At 42.5% G+C, this 19,387-nt stretch overlaps 1 protein-coding gene across 1 annotated transcript in view; it reads right to left on the bottom strand.

Moving 5' to 3' along the window:
- Window positions 1–390: 390 nt before the first annotated feature.
- Window positions 391–19,387, bottom strand: part of LOC131939448 (uncharacterized) — a 65,213-nt gene continuing 46,216 nt past the window's right edge. The window contains exon 3 of the mRNA XM_059297740.1: window positions 391–2,314. Within this exon, the coding sequence (XP_059153723.1) occupies window positions 748–2,314 (1,567 nt within the window). The 3' untranslated portion in view covers window positions 391–747. The remainder of the gene's footprint in view (window positions 2,315–19,387) is intronic.

The raw sequence follows: 19,387 nt of genomic DNA, 5'->3' as shown, positions 1-19,387 counted from the left end.
AAGTTTAATTGTAGGAGAAAGAGGAGTCGGCTTTCACGGTGGTTTAAAAACAAAGGGAAAAAGAATATTTAAGAATGGGGTGGTGTCTATAGAATAAAGATAATCCAACCGCAGCTACGGTAATCTTTTTACAAAACAACCATCAAGTCAAAAATGCAAGAACATTTTTAAAATTTTAACTATTAAAAATAATTATTATGGTCGGCTGTGGGCCCCTAAATGGCGTGGGCCCCCCCGCATTGCGGGGTCTGGCGGCACTGTAGTTCCGCCCCTGCCTGTACTGTATATTTTTGTCTTTGTGAGATGAAAATATTTACAAATATTAAATTGAAACAGATTATTAACTAAAACTTACAACATAAAAAAAAAACAAAAAAAAAAACGTGAAAGACTTGTGTTATTACAATCTTTGTGACTTTATTTCGTAACGAAACAATAAATTAGAACTGGGTGCCGGGTAAATTTTTTAGTCAGGAATGTGACAGACGTGGAATCAGAAGGGGGGTGGGGGTGCCTGTACAGAAACAAAACAAAATTTAAAAAAAAGTTTTGGTGTCGTCGGTCTCTCTTCGTGAGAGGCGACTCCAAAGTGGGTCACTGACATTTTTTACTGCTGACTGCTGGAATAAAACTGTTCCCCGTGGTTTAGTAAGTTCTTGTGTTTTCAAAGTTTAAAAATCGTGTAACTAACACGCATGACGTTTAAGGCTTAAACTCCATCTAACGCTGTAAGCTTGACACGTTTCCCTAACTCCTCACTGGCTCGTACGGTTCGCCTGGGTAGCTTTCCATTGGGTAGCCCGGCATGACGTCATCCTGACCTTGACCGCTCTCCAGCATGTTCTCTTCCTCTTCTCTGGCGTCCAGCAGATCCATCAGCCGGACGACGTCATCGTATGTGACGTCACCGGCCGTCGTCTGGTGCTGGTACAGGCTGTTGATGATCTGATTGAGTGGGATTCGATCCAGTAATCGAAACTGCGCGCTTCTTTTCTTCCTCAGCTCATGCTCGGTATCGTCGAAATTCACGGCTTGAAATGGCCGACTGGTTTCGTTCTCAGAATCGTAATCGTAGTAGTTTCCGTGTCGTTTGATAAAACTGCTGCCGATCGAGTCGATTGGTCTTTTAATGAAACCACTTCCAATAGAATCGATACTCTTTTTAATAAATCCGCTTCCTATCGAATCGATAGGCCTTTTGATGAAACCACTTCCTATGGAATCGATATTTTTCTTGATGAAACTACTACCTATGGAATCGATAGGCCTTTTGATGAAGCCACTTCCTATGGAATCGATATTTTTCTTGATGAAACTACTTCCTATGGAATCGATAGGCCTTTTGATAAAACCACTTCCTATGGAATCGATATTTTTCTTGATGAAACTGCTTCCAATGGAATCAATAGGCCTTTTAATGAAACCACTTCCTATGGAATCGATTTGCCTTTTAATAAAACCACTACCAATAGAATCGATTGGTCTTTTAATGAATCCACTTCCAATGGAATCGATATTTTTCTTGATGAAACTGCTTCCTATGGAATCAATAGGCCTTTTGATAAAACCACTTCCTATGGAATCAATTTGCCTTTTAATAAACCCACTACCAATAGAATCGATAGGTCTTTTAATGAATCCACTTCCAATGGAATCGATATTTTTCTTGATAAAACTGCTTCCAATGGAATCGATAGGCCTTTTGATGAATCCACTTCCAATGGAATCGATATTTTTCTTGATGAAACTACTACCTATGGAATCGATAGGCCTTTTAATGAACCCACTTCCAATGGAATCGATATTCTTTTTAATAAATCCACTCCCAATGGAATCAATAGGCCTTTTGATAAAACCACTTCCTATGGAATCGATTTGCCTTTTAATAAATCCACTTCCAATAGAATCGATAGGCCTTTTGATGAATCCACTTCCAATGGAATCGATATTTTTCTTGATGAAACTGCTTCCAATGGAATCAATAGGCCTTTTGATAAAACCACTTCCTATGGAATCGATATTTTTCTTGATGAAACTGCTTCCAATGGAATCGATAGGCCTTTTGATGAAACCACTTCCTATGGAATCGATTTGCCTTTTAATAAACCCACTACCAATAGAATCAATTGGTCGCTTAATGAATCCACTTCCAATGGAATCGATATTTTTCTTGATGAAACTGCTTCCTATGGAATCGATAGGCCTTTTAATGAAACCACTTCCTATGGAATCGATTTGCCTTCTTTCAAGGTCAATGTCATTGGTCATGTGACTTGCGGATTTCTTTTTGATCTCCCCGTCTGGCACTTCACTTCTGCAATAAAAAAAAATTATCAGTTGTTAGACTTTTTAAAAATATTTTTTTTTTTTTAAATTGTTAGGTTTTATCTCATAAGGCAAGACAACAGCTTTTTAACTTACAAGAATTCTACAAGTGTAACGACATAGTAGACAAAGCGTAAGGTTATTTTTAGCAAAGCGTAAGAATAATATATTGGAAATTAAAGGACTTTTTTGGGTAATTGTAAGGTTATTTTGGGAAATTTTAGGATATTTTAGACAATTAGGCTTATAGAAACATTTGGTAAATTTTAGGGTTTATTTTTTACAATCTAATATATAAAGCTCAATTCTGTATGTAATAAGTTTGTTTGTCGTTGACATACTTCTATGGATTTAAGTGTTAGACTATTACCGTGCTCATAGTCTAAATTTATGAGTTAAAAAATTACTATTGAAAGTGTTGGGAAATAAATTTCATTTTTCAAACTGATAGTAATAATTGTCGGCATGTTCATTAAACTCAATTTAAAAAAAATAACAAAAATTCTAATTATGTCTGAAAATTATTTATATTTAGTCCTTTAGCACTTACTTCCCTTTGATAAATTAGGAAAACACAATTACTTCCCTTTATAAAACATTGCATTAGTGGAAAAGAATTTACTTTTTATTACTTTGCTTTGGTGTTGGGAAAAAAATAATTACATAATTAGCGGGGATTGATCAAGTGCAAATGTTGTAGGTATTTTACGAATAAGCTTGGAGTATTATAATTGTTCATTTGGTTTGGTTTGGCACCTACGTTCGTTTAAGTGAGTGCAAAAGACTATGCATAAGTTGGGGTACAGTAGTCGATTATTAAGCTGAAACAGGCGATTCTGCCCCGGGCTAGACTGTGAGCACTTGGCGTTTATGTTCGCGTTAGTGTTTTCTTTGTGTTTAGGTTGGGTTTGCGTTAGTGTTTGCGTTTTGATTTGGTTCGTTTTTGTTCTTTCTTTTTTCGTTTTCGTTTGTGTTTTTTTCTTTGGGTTTGTGTTTGTGGTTGGTTTTGCGTTTGGATTTGGTTTGTTTTCGTTTGCTTTTTCGTTTTTTTTTCTTTGTGTTCGTATTGGTGTTTGTGGTTGTGGTTGGGTTTGTTGTTAGGTTTTTGTTTTCGTTTGTATTTGTAATTGTGTTAGCGTTATGTTTGCGTTTTGTTGTTTTGGTTGGTTGTGGTTTGGGTGGGCAATCCCGGGTTTATGATGATTACTAAACACATAGGTAATGGTCTTTAACAGAAAGGTTTTTCACAGAAGCCAGAGCAGGGCCTGGCCGGGACGGCTAGTTATGAAATATTTTGGGCGATCGTTGAACATATGGGCAAACGTAGAATATTTTGGATAAGTGAAAGGAAATGTTAGTGTGTGGATATGAATATGTGAATGTTATTGTGTAGATATGTTGTCGGACTCTCTCAGAGTGTCAGATGGCAGTGTGTGTATGTATGTGTGTGCAAGTACTAGTGTGTAAGTATGTGTGAGTGTGTGGGTAGTGTGGTTGTGTGTAACTAACATAATCTAAGAAAAGCTCTTGAAACACCAAAGACTGAAAGTAGACTGAAACCGGAAGTAAAGAACGTTCTAGTAAATTCCATCCGGCCCCTGAGAAATTAACTTAATACCCGGCGTTTGCCCATTGGGCAAAACGGAATCACGTGCTTTATGGGGATTTACCATTTTGCTGACATTTTTTTTCTGGGACTAAAAAAAACTTTGAAACAAAAAATGTGAAGTACTGAGAAGTATTTTAGATATTTTAGTTGTTGATTTGTGTGGGAGGTGGGTGGGGGGGGGGAGGTGGGGTGGGAGGGTAGAGAGCGCGCTAGCCCACACACTAACACGCCTACATCACTATAAATACACCTCTTCACATTCACACACACACACACATTCTCTTCTTACACCCTCACAACCCCCACTTCCCTCACCAATCAGCTTAATTAGTCAAAAGATGGGAATTTAAAAAATGTGATTCAGATTTGGGAACACGCCATTTTCTTTAGGGCTGTAGTTTTCAATTAAGTTTAGTTTTTGTTTAACTTATCGGTGACAATTCTTGTTAGTTTTAGTTCCACTCGATATTAAACAAAACCATTTGAATGTATATCGGTGACTATTCTCGCTGATTTTAATTCTCTTCGACATGAGACAAAACTATTTGAATGTATATCGTTGACCATTCTCTCTAAGTTTTACCCGAGTTCCCTCGACATGACACAAAACTATTTGAATGTATATCGTTGACCATTATCGCTAGAGATTTACCCAAGTTCACCTCGACATGAGACAAAACTATTTGAATGTATATCGTTGACCATTCTAAGTTTTACCCGAGTTCCCCTCAACATGATAGAAAACTATTTGAATGTATATCGTTGACCATTATCGCTAGATTTACCCGAGTACCCTCGACATGAGACCAAATAGAAAAGTTTCCTGCGACATGAGCCCGGACTATGCCCTGGGTGTCCGCAGATAAAGGCGTGTTTACGTCATAATATAGCACAGTGATTACGTCACAAGGTTATTACTGCCGGCTGCTATTGCGTCGGATAAATGCTGACGTCAGCCTGTTAATGCTGTCATATTTACTGACCAGATTACTCCAAACTTTTCAGGGCATACGCCGGGCAAGATAAATTGGATAACAGCACAATCAAGGGGCGCTACTCACGCACCAAAACGAGGGTTGAATCAAGTCGATTGTCTCCCCTGCCACTCTATCTCCACCTGGCCACGTCGGCCGGTGTTGACACAGTCTACACGAGCGTCCCGCGATTTGATTGGCTGCGACTTTTCGCTGATCGTCTGCTAGATTTGTGTCATAGCGAAGACGAAATAAAACAGCCTTTAGTCGTGGACGATTCTCTTTTCATTGTACAAGTGGGTTATCTCCCCGAGGTGGAGCTGCGCAAGACTTGTCGTCCCTGAATAGCGAGAGATGCGTCTGAGGTGGTTATGAGTGGTATGGCGGGATGTCAATATGAATTTAGGCTCTCCCTGCAACTGAATGGAGGGGAGGGCAAGGGTGGTGGGGGGGGGGGGGGGTGGCGGTCGTCCAGAGATAGACTAGATAGGAGGGGGGGGGGGTTGGGTTCGGAGTGAGTACTCGGTGCACAAGAGCTATACTTGGGTCTCTTGACTTCGATACTGCCCGCAGGGCACGGTCGAAATTTCGAGTATCGCTCCGAGTCCGGATGGGTTTCTCTGATTAAGGATCGATACGGCTTAAAACTGTTGTTATACTACATCTAACGATACTATATCTCACGATACTGAACCAACATATACTACACCGATCGTGTTATTATACTAGTAAAATATAATACGAGGGGTAAAAAAAATCAACGTCTGTTACTATGGTTACCATGTTTTCATACATTACAAAACTCTATTCGAATTTTCCCACCCTGTCCAAAAAGTAAAGCACGCCAAGTGGTTGGGCTCATGCAAGCCACAACAGCCCAATCACTGATTAACATCCTTATCCTAAATACTGACCATCATCATTATCCCACTAAATGACCAACATTATCCCAATAACTGACCATTTTCATTATCCCGCTAGATGACCAATATCCTTATCCCACTAAATGACCAACATCCTTATTCCACTAAATGACCAACATCCTTATTCCACTAAATGACCAACATCCTTATCCCACTAAATGACCAACATCCTTATCCCACTAAATGACTAACACCTTTATCCCACTAAATGACCAACACCTTTATCCCACTAAATGACCAACACCTTTATCCCACTAAATGACCAACATCTTTATCCCACTAAATGACCAACACCTTTATCCCACTAAATGACCAACATCCTTATCCCACTAAATGACCAACACCTTTATCCCACTAAATGACCAACATCCTTATCCCACTAAATGACCAACACCTTTATCCCACTAAATGACTACCACCTTTATCCCACTAAATGACCAACATCCTTATCCCACTAAATGACCAACACCTTTATCCCACTAAATGACCAACATCCTTATCCCACTAAATGACCAACACCTTTATCCCACTAAATGACCAACATCCTTATCCCACTAAATGACCAACACCTTTATCCCACTAAATGACCAACATCTTTATCCCACTAAATGACCAACACCTTTATCCCACTAAATGACCAACATCCTTATCCCACTAAATGACCAACATCCTTATCCCACTAAATGACCAACACCTTTATCCCACTAAATGACCAACATCCTTATCCCACTAAATGACCAACACCTTTATCCCACTAAATGACCAACATCTTTATCCCACTAAATGACCAACACCTTTATCCCACTAAATGACCAACATCCTTATCCCACTAAATGACCAACACCTTTATCCCACTAAATGACCAACATCTTTATCCCACTAAATGACCAACATCTTTATCCCACTAAATGACCATTATCCTTATCCCACTAAATGACCAACATCTTTATCCCACTAAATGACCAACATCTTTATCCCACTAAATGACCAATATCCCTATCCCACTAAATGACCATTATCCTTATCCCACTAAATGACCAACATCCTTATCCCACTAAATGACCAACATCCTTATCCCACTAAATGACCAATATCCCTATCCCACTAAATGACCATTATCTTTACTTGAGCTATCAGCCTGACCCTGGGGGCCGGCTAGCAACAAAAATCAGCCAATCAAAACGTCTTTACAGTTTCTGCAGTCAGCGGAAGTGATAATGCACCGGAAATGAAACCAGTCGTGCCGTAAACCTGCGCGTGACGTGTCTGCCTTTAAAAGAAACTTCTAGACGTATGTGGTAGACCACACTGCCACATTCACGTGGTATAAACCACAGCCACATTTAGATAGGCCGAATCATGCAGCTTTTAAAGATTCACCCTACCATTAGAAGAGACGCCAGTAACTAACCATATCTTCAATATTTCCTAAAGATTTTATATGAAAAAAATAAACCGGGAGTAATCTCCCCTAAACTTTCTCGAATATTCTTATATAAAAAAACTGGGGATGGGAACTCGGGATATAGACATGAATTTTAATCCATTTTAAATACTTAAACTTTTAAAATAGACTAAAAGAATTGCACACCAGGGAACGCCAAATGAAAAGAGCATAATAGTGCGGAATATTACTAGTACTTTATTAATTTACATGCGTTTTTTGAGAAATTGGAAATAGCGTAAATTACTACTTCCGGTCAACGGAAATTACTCAAAATTTGATAGAAGGTAGAGAATTAGATCTTTTACTTACATATGAAGTTTTATTTATCTATCTTAAATAGTACTCAAGTTATAGGCTTTTGAAAAATTCAAAGTAAAAAACGTACCACTTCCGGTTATTGTAAATCGCTCAAAAGTTGATACGGATCTACGATTTTGATAAAATACTTATATATGAAATTTCATCAACCTAGCTGTAACGGTACTCAAGTTTTCGTGTTTACAGACACACAGACACACAGACATACGGACAAGATTGCAAAATTATGTTTTTCCGTATCAGTGAGGTGTAAAACGTCGAGATTTCCAAAAATCTGGTTTTTTTTTTGCACGATTACAAGACTTTCTCTATACTTCGTATATACGAAAAAGTAAAAATAAAGAAAAGATTCCACAAAATCACACTAAACTGTGTAAAAAAAAATTCTTACACGTTAGTAATACATTGTCTGTACAAAACTGAAAGCATAATTATATCCACGTCGATTTGTTTTCATTGAATAGATCAGGTACTGACATTTTTCTCTTTCGTCAATAAGTTCCAGTTTAACCGTTGATGGGGGTTTAAAATCCACAGAATGTAACCAGTTTAATGATAGGTGGTCTCTCTGTAGGGACTATCACGTGATCGAGTCACGGGTTACGCGGCGGATGACGGTATAGATTGATGTGGCTGGTAATTATTGCTGGATGCCTACATGGTACTGTAATTAGCGCATCAGGCAGTGGGAGACTAATTGGCGCACGATCGTCTGGCGCGCGCTGCATGTATTGTTTCTCGATTTCTTCCAGTTTGACATTTTAGTTGACTGCGGTTGTAGGATTAGGTCTTTGATAATCTCCGACACAAAATGTTTTGACTGCACTGCGGTTGTAGGGTTAGGTCTTTGATAATCTCCGACACAAAATGTTTTGACTGCAGGAAAACGATTGCTTGCAGGTACAGCTTAACGAAATCATCGTTTTACCAATATGGAGCTATTATTCATGCGCGCATATTGAGATCTCCAAGACTAAATAGAGATTTTTCAAAAGAATTCTCCAAGCGCCCCACTGTATGGCAGTGAATGCTAGAAAGTAAGGACCGCCACCAGCAGATTACTGGACTGTCCAAACTAAGTGTATGTGGAGGATAAAAGGCATCCACTGGCCCAGCACTCACTCAAGTGATAGACTACGAGGTGGGATGTAAGCAGTTTTCAGAATAATCGGAAATAGAAGATGCGGCACGTCTTAAGAATGAATGCAGATGATATCGCAGGATGGCGCTAAACTGGACGCCTCAAGGAAAAAGAAAGCAGTAAGGCCAAGGGAGACGTGGAGGCGCACAAGAGGGAAGCAGAGGCAGAGGCAGGACTGTCATGGGGGACTGCCAGTAAGCAGCTGGCAGAGGCAGGACTGTCATGGGGGACTGCCAGGAAGCAGAGGCAGGACTGTCATGGGGGACTGCCAGGAAGCAGAGGCAGGACTGTCATGGGGGACTGCCAGGAAGCAGAGGCAGGACTGTCATGGGGGACTGCCAGGAAGCAGAGGCAGGACTGTCATGGGGGACTGCCAGGAAGCAGAGGCAGGACTGTCATGGGGGACTGCCAGGAAGCAGCTGGCAGAGGTAGGACTGTCATGGGGGACTGCCTGGAAGCAGAGGCAGGACTGTCATGGGGGACTGCCAGGAAGCAGAGGCACAACTGTCATGGGGGACTGCCAGGAAGCAGAGGCACAACTGTCATGGGGGACTGCCAGGAAGCAGCTGGCAGAGGCAGGACTGTCATGGGGGACTGCCAGGAAGCAGAGGCAGGACTGTCATGGGGGACTGCCAGGAAGCAGAGGCAGGACTGTCATGGGGGACTGCCAGGAAGCAGAGGCAGGACTGTCATGGGGGACTGCCAGGAAGCAGAGGCAGGACTGTCATGGGGGACTGCCAGGAAGCAGAGGCAGGACTGTCATGGGGGACTGCCAGGAAGCAGCTGGCAGAGGTAGGACTGTCATGGGGGACTGCCAGGAAGCAGAGGTAGGACTGTCATGGGGGACTGCCTGGAAGCAGAGGCAGGACTGTCATGGGGGACTGCCTGGAAGCAGAGGCAGGACTGTCATGGGGGACTGCCAGGAAGCAGCTGGCAGAGGCAGGACTGTCATGGGGGACTGCCAGGAAGCAGAGGCAGGACTGTCATGGGGGACTGCCAGGAAGCAGCTGGCAGAGGCAGGACTGTCATGGAGGACTGCAAGGAAGCAGCTGGCAGAGGCAGGACTGTCATGGGGGACTGCCAAGAAAATTGCCGGATACCAAAAAAATTGGAGGGAGCTTTCTGTGATGACACTTCTACCATGAGATAAATTGTAACTGAGTTTTATAGGTCTTAGATGACGGGGAAATTCCTACATATCTAAAATACAGTAAACATTTCAATTTTCCGACGCAAAAAGCGGATGAGTTTGTTAGCTAATGCCAGGTACAATATTTGGCTGAGCACTCAGACGTGTCGACCTCACACCTTAGATGTGTGCCGGACGGCGGTCGACAAACGATCGCTCAACAGTTCGATAGTATTGTAATTTCACGGCCCACCGCCGCAAGAGGAGATTCGACCGGATCGTTCACGCTTCGCTGGTCCGCTGATCATGCTCCGTGACGTCACTTAAATACCAAGAAAAAAAATGACGCGAAAATTACTTGTAAATTTGCAACACAAAAAATCGCTGAAAAGAGAATTTTTTTATAGATCTTGCGCTGTGAGAAAATTAAAACTTAATTTGAATAAAAAATATCGAAGCGCGTAATACGATAATTTAAAAAAAAAAAAGCAAACTTGTTTTAATGTGGGGGAGTGTGCTGGGAAATTATAAGGCTGATGTAACGATGACGTCATTATCCGAGATCTATGACTCTCAACGGGCGTGTAATTTAGTTGCAGACGAGATGGAGATTTAAGGCGGGACTCGTGGAGGCTTAAACTCTGGCACCAAACGTGTGTGTTAACATTCTACACAGTAACTTTTGTTTTCCTTCTACATGTGTGGTTGGTAACATTTTACACAGTAACTTTTGTTTCCCTCTATATGTGTGGTTGATCACATTCTACACAGTAACTTTTGTTTTCCTCTATATGTGTGGTTGGTAACATTCTACACAGTAACTTTTGTTTCCCTCTACATGTGTGGTTGATCACATTCTACACAGTAACTTTTGTTTTCCTCTATATGTGTGGTTGATCACATTCTACACAGTAACTTTTGTTTTCCTCTATATGTGTGGTTGATCACATTCTACACAGTAACTTTTGTTTCCCTCTATATGTGTGGTTGATCACATTCTACACAGTAACTTTTGTTTTCCTCTATATGTGTAGTTGATCACATTCTACACAGTAACTTTTGTTTCCCTCTATATGTGTGGTTGGTAACATTCTACACAGTAACTTTTGTTTCCCTCTACATGTGTGGTTGATCACATTCTACACAGTAACTTTTGTTTTCCTCTATATGTGTGGTTGATCACATTCTACACAGCAACTTTTGTTTCCCTCTATATGTGTGGTTGGTAACATTCTACACAGTAACTTTTGTTTCCCTCTATATGTGTGGTTGATCACATTCTACACAGTAACTTTTGTTTCCCTCTATATGTGTGGTTGATCACAGTCTACACAGTAACTTTTGTTTCCCTCTATGTGACCTTGTGATAACTAAACACAATTCTACAGTAACATTTTTATTTTCTTTCGTTACATATGCTTAATAACTAAATAATTTCTAGCGCATTCGTCGTGTCTGCGTATTATCTAAACGTATTGCCACAGTAACCAAAAGTTACTTTTCTTTGTCGGCATTATTGGTTGTCGGCTTTATAATCTATCGGCCTTTAGTTTGTCGGTTTTATTTTGTTGTTGTCTGGACACGTGAGTGAGATGTTTTTGTCAGTTACAAGAAAGGACGTGTAGTAAGGGACTTCATGGAGAGAGAGAGAGAGAGAGAGAGAGAGAGAGAGAGAGAGAGAGAGAGAGAGAGAAAGAGAGAGAGAGAGAAAGAGAGAAAGAGAGAGAAATAACGATACGAGGCAGTGAAATAGAAGTGTGTGTTGTGTGTGTGTGTGGGGGGGGGGGGGGGGGGCTACTACAGAGAAACCAGTAACTCTTCAGCTCGCTTCTTATTTTCTAGCTCGTTCGCCCGGAGTCACTCCAGATTTCTTGTAGTGACAAAAATTATATCGATTGCTTCCCTTTGAAGTCGACACTGGTTCACACACACACAGCACATATCTTGCTCTCCATGGCGATGTGGCGTGCTAGTAAACTTATGTACAGCGGGGTTAGTTTCTTTCAGGCATCTCTTGGAGGGGTGGGGGGCTGGGCTAAACACGGCTCTGTTCAACGTAGATTTGAGCTTCGGTTATGGTTGGGGTGGGGGGGGGGGGGGGGGAGAATAGTTGGTGGAGGTGGGTCGTCATGCGAGTTCTTCAGGATAAAATTAGAACGTTTTTCAAGGTTACATTAAAGTGGACGTGTTCTTTTTTCTTTTAGAATCTAAGAAATTTGATTCGGTGGCATAAAAAAAAAACAACAACAAAGAAGATCAAAGATCCTAATATTCCATACAGCGACGTAAAAAACAAAACTATCAGCCCCCCCCCCCCCCCACCAGAACACAATTTTTACTGAAGGCGAAGTGTGAGTTATCCCAGGCTCCCTTTGATGCTGTGCTTCTATATGTGCTCGTGTATGACCCTTGATGCACGTACATGAGTTTAATTAGTACTCACAGCTAGCCCGCGTCTAGAACAAAACAAAACATAATTAAAATAAAAATAAAAAAATCAGCTCACCAAATGTGTTTCGACATTTTTGTCGTGTCGTCATGACACGTGACACTGCGGTAATCACGTGACAAAGTGTACAAAACCTGGCAGGTTAGAATAACGTTCCCCGGGGGGCACGGAGTCTTCACACAAGGACACCGCCACGTTCATTGACGTCATACACATTCAAAGTTATTAACCAATCAAATGATTCGAAAACTATTCAAGGACATAGCAACACGAGTAGACGTCACAACGATTCAAGTTTGTCGCCCAACAAAATGACCTCACGTCTATTTAGTGACATAGCCCAACCAAATGACATCACGTCTATTTAGTGACATAGCCCAACCAAATGACATCAAGTCTATTTAGTGACATAGCCCAATTAAATGACATCACGTCTATTTAGTGACATAGCCCAATCAAATGACATCAAGTCTATTTAGTGACATAGCCCAACCAAATGACATCACGTCTATTTAGTGACATAGAACAATCAAATGACATCACGTCTATTTAGTGACATAGCCCAACCAAATGACATCACGTCTATTTAGTGACATAGCCCAACCAAATGACATCAGGCCATTCAATGACATTGCCCAACCAAATGACATCACGCCATTCAATGACATTGCCCAACCAAATGACATCACGCTATTCAATGACATTGCCCAACCAAATGACATCAGGCCATTCAATGACATTGCCCAACCAAATGACATCAGGCCACTCAATGACATTGCCCAACCAAATGACATCACGCCATTCAATGACATTGCCCAACCAAATGACATCACGCCATTCAATGACATTGCCCAACCAAATGACATCACGCCATTCAATGACATTGCCCAACCAAATGACATAACGCCATTCAATTACATTGCCCAATCAAGTCACATCATGCATCGCAAGTTAAACCCCTAAAATTAAATGACGCCAGACAATAAGGACGTCTGCGTGACGTCAAGCGCCTGCAACAATCAGAGAGTTTACTGTAATTATCTCTTTGTGCTGTCTGTTGGTCCGTGACTCTAAAATACAATCACCGCTTATTCCCTAATGATTCCCTCATCATTCCCTAATGATTCCCCCATCCTTTAGGGTAGATGCTATTCTAGAACATCCACCCATACAAATAATATAATAGATGTATCATCGACTGAACATCACTAATGTTAAGTCTCTCTGTATACACCACTACACGAAAACCTCAGTCTTAACCTCGCTTAAGTTTGAACTTTCGTTCACTAACATTTGCAACCTTTTGAAATCGAGACTAACATTTGCAACCATTTAAATCGAGGCTAACATTTACAGATGGCACAGATAATTGAAAGAGATGATTTGATTGGCGGTCGATCAGAATACTAACCGCCCTCTGGCGGAGATTTAAAAACCCACCGGAAATAAACATGAACTTTCATCGTTCTGAGAAATTAAACATAATATCTTAATTCCGGGGGTCGATATTTGCATGGGGCACACGTTGATGTATGGGTAGAGATAATTATTTCGTGGTAGATTGGGATAGATTTTTTAGTATAACCGCTTGGTGTTTTACCAAACTGTGATCGATGCTTTTGTGATTAGCTGCCACGTGACGTCTGCTAGCGCGCCAGCCCGTGACAAGATCAGCCAATCAGCGACGTCCGGAATATTTTGAAAATAATGGGGCTCCCTGCTGTCCCACTGCTTAATTTGAAAATAATGGGGCTCCCTGCTGTCCCACTGCTTAATTTGAAAATAATGGGGCTCCCTGCTGTCCCACTGCTTAATTTGAAAATAATGGGGCTCCCTGCTGTCCCACTGCTCAATTTGAAAATGATGGGGCTCCCTGCTGTCCAACTGCTCAATTTGAAAATGATGGGGCTCCCTGCGTCCCACTGCTCAATTTGAAAATAATGGGGCTCCCTGCTGTCCAACTGCTCAATTTGAAAATAATGGGGCTCCCTGCTGTCCAACTGCTCAATTTGAAAATGATGGGGCTCCCTGCTGTCCAACTGCTCAATTTGAAAATAATGGGGCTCCCTGCTGTCCCACTGCTCAATTTGAAAATGATGGGGCTCCCTGCGTCCCACTGCTCAATTTGAAAATAATGGGGCTCCCTGCTGTCCAACTGCTCAATTTGAAAATAATGGGGCTCCCTGCTGTCCAACTGCTCAATTTGAAAATGATGGGGCTCCCTGCTGTCCAACTGCTCAATTTGAAAATAATGGGGCTCCCTGCTGTCCCACTGCTCAATTTGAAAATGATGGGGCTCCCTGCTGTCCCACTGCTCAATTTGAAAATGATGGGGCTCCCTGCTGTCCCACGGCTCAATTTGAAAATGATGGGGCTCCCTGCTGTCCAACTGCTCAATTTGAAAATAATGGGGCTCCCTGCTGTCCCACTGCTCAATTTGAAAATGATGGGGCTCCCTGCTGTCCAACTGCTCAATTTGAAAATGATGGGGCTCCCTGCTGTCCAACTGCTCAATTTGAAAATAATGGGGCTCCCTGCTGTCCAACTGCTCAATTTGAAAATGATGGGGCTCCCTGCTGTCCAACTGCTCAATTTGAAAATAATGGGGCTCCCTGCTGTCCAACTGCTCAATTTGAAAATGATGGGGCTCCCTGCTGTCCAACTGCTCAATTTGAAAATGATGGGGCTCCCTGCTGTCCAACTGCTCAATTTGAAAATAATGGGGCTCCCTGCTGTCCCACTGCTCAATTTGAAAATGATGGGGCTCCCTGCTGTCCAACTGCTCAATTTGAAAATGATGGGGCTCCCTGCTGTCCAACTGCTCAATTTGAAAATGATGGGGCTCCCTGCTGTCCAACTGCTCAATTTGAAAATAATGGGGCTCCCTGCTGTCCCACTGCTCAATTTGAAAATGAAGGGGCTCCCTGCTGTCCCACTGCTCAATTTGAAAATGATGGGGCTCCCTGCTGTCCAACTGCTCAATTTGAAAATGATGGGGCTCCCTGCTGTCCAACTGCTCAATTTGAAAATAATGGGGCTCCCTGCTGTCCCACTGCTCAATTTGAAAATGATGGGGCTCCCTGCGTCCCACTGCTCAATTTGAAAATGATGGGGCTCCCTGCTGTCCAACTGCTCAATTTGAAAATAATGGGGCTCCCTGCTGTCCCACTGCTCAATTTGAAAATGAAGGGGCTCCCTGCTGTCCCACTGCTCAATTTGAAAATGATGGGGCTCCCTGCTGTCCAACTGCTCAATTTGAAAATGATGGGGCTCCCTGCTGTCCAACTGCTCAATTTGAAAATAATGGGGCTCCCTGCTGTCCCACTGCTCAATTTGAAAATGATGGGGCTCCCTGCGTCCCACTGCTCAATTTGAAAATGATGGGGCTCCCTGCTGTCCAACTGCTCAATTTGAAAATAATGGGGCTCCCTGCTGTCCCACTGCTCAATTTGAAAATGATGGGGCTCCCTGCGTCCCACTGCTCAATTTGAAAATGATGGGGCTCCCTGCTGTCCAACTGCTCAATTTCTCGAAACTCACCGTAGTGCCTGACTCGAATACTAGGTTGACCCCGACTATTGTAAAACCACACACCTAGATAACATTATCCCTTAAATAGGTATCACACAATACCATCGCTATAATATAAAACGTCACGTTTTGTTGTTCAAAAACGTGACAGTACCATGTTAATTGATCGCAAGTGTGACCATATTCTGCTGATCACGAACGTGATATCATCACATTTGAAACACTAAGGTAATAGCAACATATTTTGTTGATCACGAACGTGGCTCTGGTATATTTTGTTGATCACGAACGTGACACTGGTCTCTTTTGTGGATCACGAATGTGACAGTCACGCGATTTGAATCCAACTCACGTCCGCGAGCCGCCCTCGTGACAGCCTTGTTTTGCCTAGCCAGAACCAGCCAATCAGAAACGTTCTTTCAAACAAAAGTTTTAATACGATGTGTCCCCGTATACCAATACACCAAGTCAATACTCTTCAAGTGATCGATTCCTGTGATCGAACTCTAAATAATCACTTGTCAGGTTAAAGTCAACATGCATTGTTTTGTTAGAATACTTTCATTGGCCGACATTTGGCATTAACATTCATTGTTTAGTTTGAATACTTTCATTGGACGAAAGTATTCAATGATAAATTTTGTTTTCATTGCGTGACATTTGTCAATAATAAATATTGTTTTCTCAACAAAAGCAACTTTTTTTTGACCCGCCTTTCAGTTATCCACAGCTTTCCCCTCCCACACAGTTCCGTGTGGTTTAACCACATTTGTGGCTGTGGCTAGAATCATGTTGACAACGGGAGCACAAAGTAGACGATGATGTGGGTGGATTGTTTGATAGGCTGGTGGGGGAGGGGGGAGGGGGGAGATAAATAGCTAGATTTGACATGAAGGTACAAATATTGTAGTTTCGGTTGGTACTCCCCCTCTCTTCCCCCCAAACTTCATCTCACCCCCCCCCCCTGTTCCAACATCAAAGTTGTTGTAGATACTGCCCGTCGAGTTGGAGCAGGGTTGTGATAAAAATGTCGACAGCAACATCCAGAGACCCACCAGCGTCGACGTCTTCTATTGAGTGCTCCTGTTTTTTCTAATCCCATGTCCGGGCTCCAAGTGGCGGGAATCACGTGACCCTAACGACGTTCTCGCGTGCCCTGTCGGCTGTTCGGTCGCATTTAACCTCGATTGCCAATTTGTCAACATGTTTGAAATGATCAGCGGCCAGATTTTTTAGAGTCACGGCGCATGCGCGGTCAGGTCAGTCAGCTGCCGGATTGGCCGTTGTCTGAGTAGCACTGCGTCAGGTATTACTGCGACAGGTATTATTGTAGACAGGGTTTTACTGCAGACCGTGAATTACTGAAGACAGGGTAAAACTGCAGGGAGGTCATTACCGCAGGCAGTTAATCACTATAGACGTAGGATTACTGCAGACAATCAATTACTACAGACAGTTAATTGCTGTAGACAAGTTATTATCGCAAAAAAACCTATCCATACATCTATCACCCAACATCCATCAAACCATCCAACAAATCGTCCATCATCCAACAACAGAACCAGCGAATATTGTAAGTCAAAGATCATCAGGGCTCAAGTCGTCTCTGAACACTGTAGTCAGCAATTAAGTCATCGGTCCTAATTAACGTTCACCACCAGAAACTTTGAGGGAAAGCTTTTTTGGGGAGGGGATGGGTGGGGTGGGGTGATGGGGAGACGGAGTGGGGTGATAGGTAGGGTGGGGTGATGTGGGGAGGGTGGGGAGGGTGCGGTGATGGGGAGGGTGGGGTGGGATGGGATGGGGAGATGGGGAGGGTAGGGTGATGGGAAGGGTGGGGTGGGGTGATAGGGAGGGTGTTATTTTTTCCTATTTATCCCAACCTATGATTAGCTAGCATTAAGTGCCGGGACCGAATCGACCCGCATCGTACCCTTATGGCAACACATCATTTGATGACGTAATTACTAGCATTTCGCACAGACAGATAATTGTGAGGAGGAACACAACGAAATATTTTGCACACAAGTTAAAATGATATTGATCGTATTAATATTTCCAAAGTGGTTGCTTATGAATACATACACTTTTTTGTTGTTGCTAGACTTTCAGAATGGCGTTTAGGTGCTAGGCTTTTGGTTAGGAGGGCTAGGGACTTTGAGACCGTAGATAACTTAAATCTAACCCTCAAATCTAAAAGTCTAAACCCCACAGCTAATAAAACTTTTATTAGCTGTGGGGTTAGGTCCAGACTTTTAGATTTGAGGTTTAGACTTGTAGTTGTGAAGGTTGGGTGCTAGATCAAAGTTTTAAAATAACCCTGTAATATGTCACATTCCAAATTTAAGCCTTAAACTATTCTAACACGCATGAAGCTACTCAGACGACAAAAACAGGACAAAATGTCCGCCCGTGTCGACTGTGATAAAAATAGTACACCATGTCAACTGACATATGACACTGAAACTAACTAAATGACATTTATGACAGAAGTAAGTAAGCTGAGCAGGACAGAAGTGGTCGAGTACATGGAATGCTCGTATAGCCCCCCCCCCCCCCCCCCCGAACAGAGGCAGCAACCACCACAAGACCCTGATTTGTTTGCCGTGAGCTTCAGCCATCCCGGCGCTCGCTGCTAGAGGGCTGTTAGAGACCCGAGTGCCATCAAAACCTCTCACAGAGAGGTGCTGGAACATTCATCAACTCGTGAGTTTAGTCCGCACAAGTCTGACTTCAATGTGTTAGGTGTTTATAAATTGTACCGTAGTGTTAATGTACGGCACGTCATCAGTACGGTACAGTACGTCATCAGTCCGGTACAATACGTCATTAGTCCGGTACAATACGTCATTAGTCCGGTACAATACGTCATTAGTCCGGTACAATACGTCATCAGTCCAGTATTTCGACGAAGCCACAAGTTCTCACGGTAATCTTACACGAACCTGGTACAGTCCCTCCCGGTAGAGTTTCTTTCAGGCATACTCACCCGTCCCCCAAAACGAAATAGAAAAAAATCTAAAACTTATGTAGAAAATATTTCAACCCGAACCGGTGTCCGCACTCTACAGAAGTCCCGAAAGTTTCAGGTGCCACCAGATAAAAGTCTGAAAGAAACCCTGAGTATCACGGAGGGTGAAAATGGCTGCCTAGCTTGCTGGTAACAACTGTTGAACTCTGCTTCTCCTGCCCCTTTGGACTGAGTGTCTAAAAATACATTGAAGTGTCGACATCCATTGAATATGGCCAACACGGCCATGGCCAAGTGGCCCGTACTTGGAGACATCAGCTTGAGCGTTAAAGACGAGAAGACACATCTGTTTCATGGAAGCTCAAAGTTTGAAATAGTTGAGATAAAATACGTCGTTATAAACAAAAAAAAAACTACCTCACACTTTTGTGGGGGATTAGGCAAATGCTGCACTACATGTGTGTGTGTGTGGGGGGGGAGTGGGGGGGGGGGAGGTGCACCACGGCATCCCGGAACAAAAAGGTTGAGGGTGATAAATGCCGGAACCACATCACGACTGATCCAAGTCAA

The sequence above is a fragment of the Physella acuta genome, unplaced genomic scaffold (genome assembly GCF_028476545.2).
Source record: "Physella acuta isolate Inbredline_101_S28 unplaced genomic scaffold, ASM2847654v3 ptg000280l, whole genome shotgun sequence".
Lineage (NCBI taxonomy): Eukaryota > Metazoa > Mollusca > Gastropoda > Physidae > Physella > Physella acuta.
The sequence above is the reverse complement of the archived record's forward strand: the minus strand, read 5'-3'. Positions and strand labels throughout refer to the sequence as shown.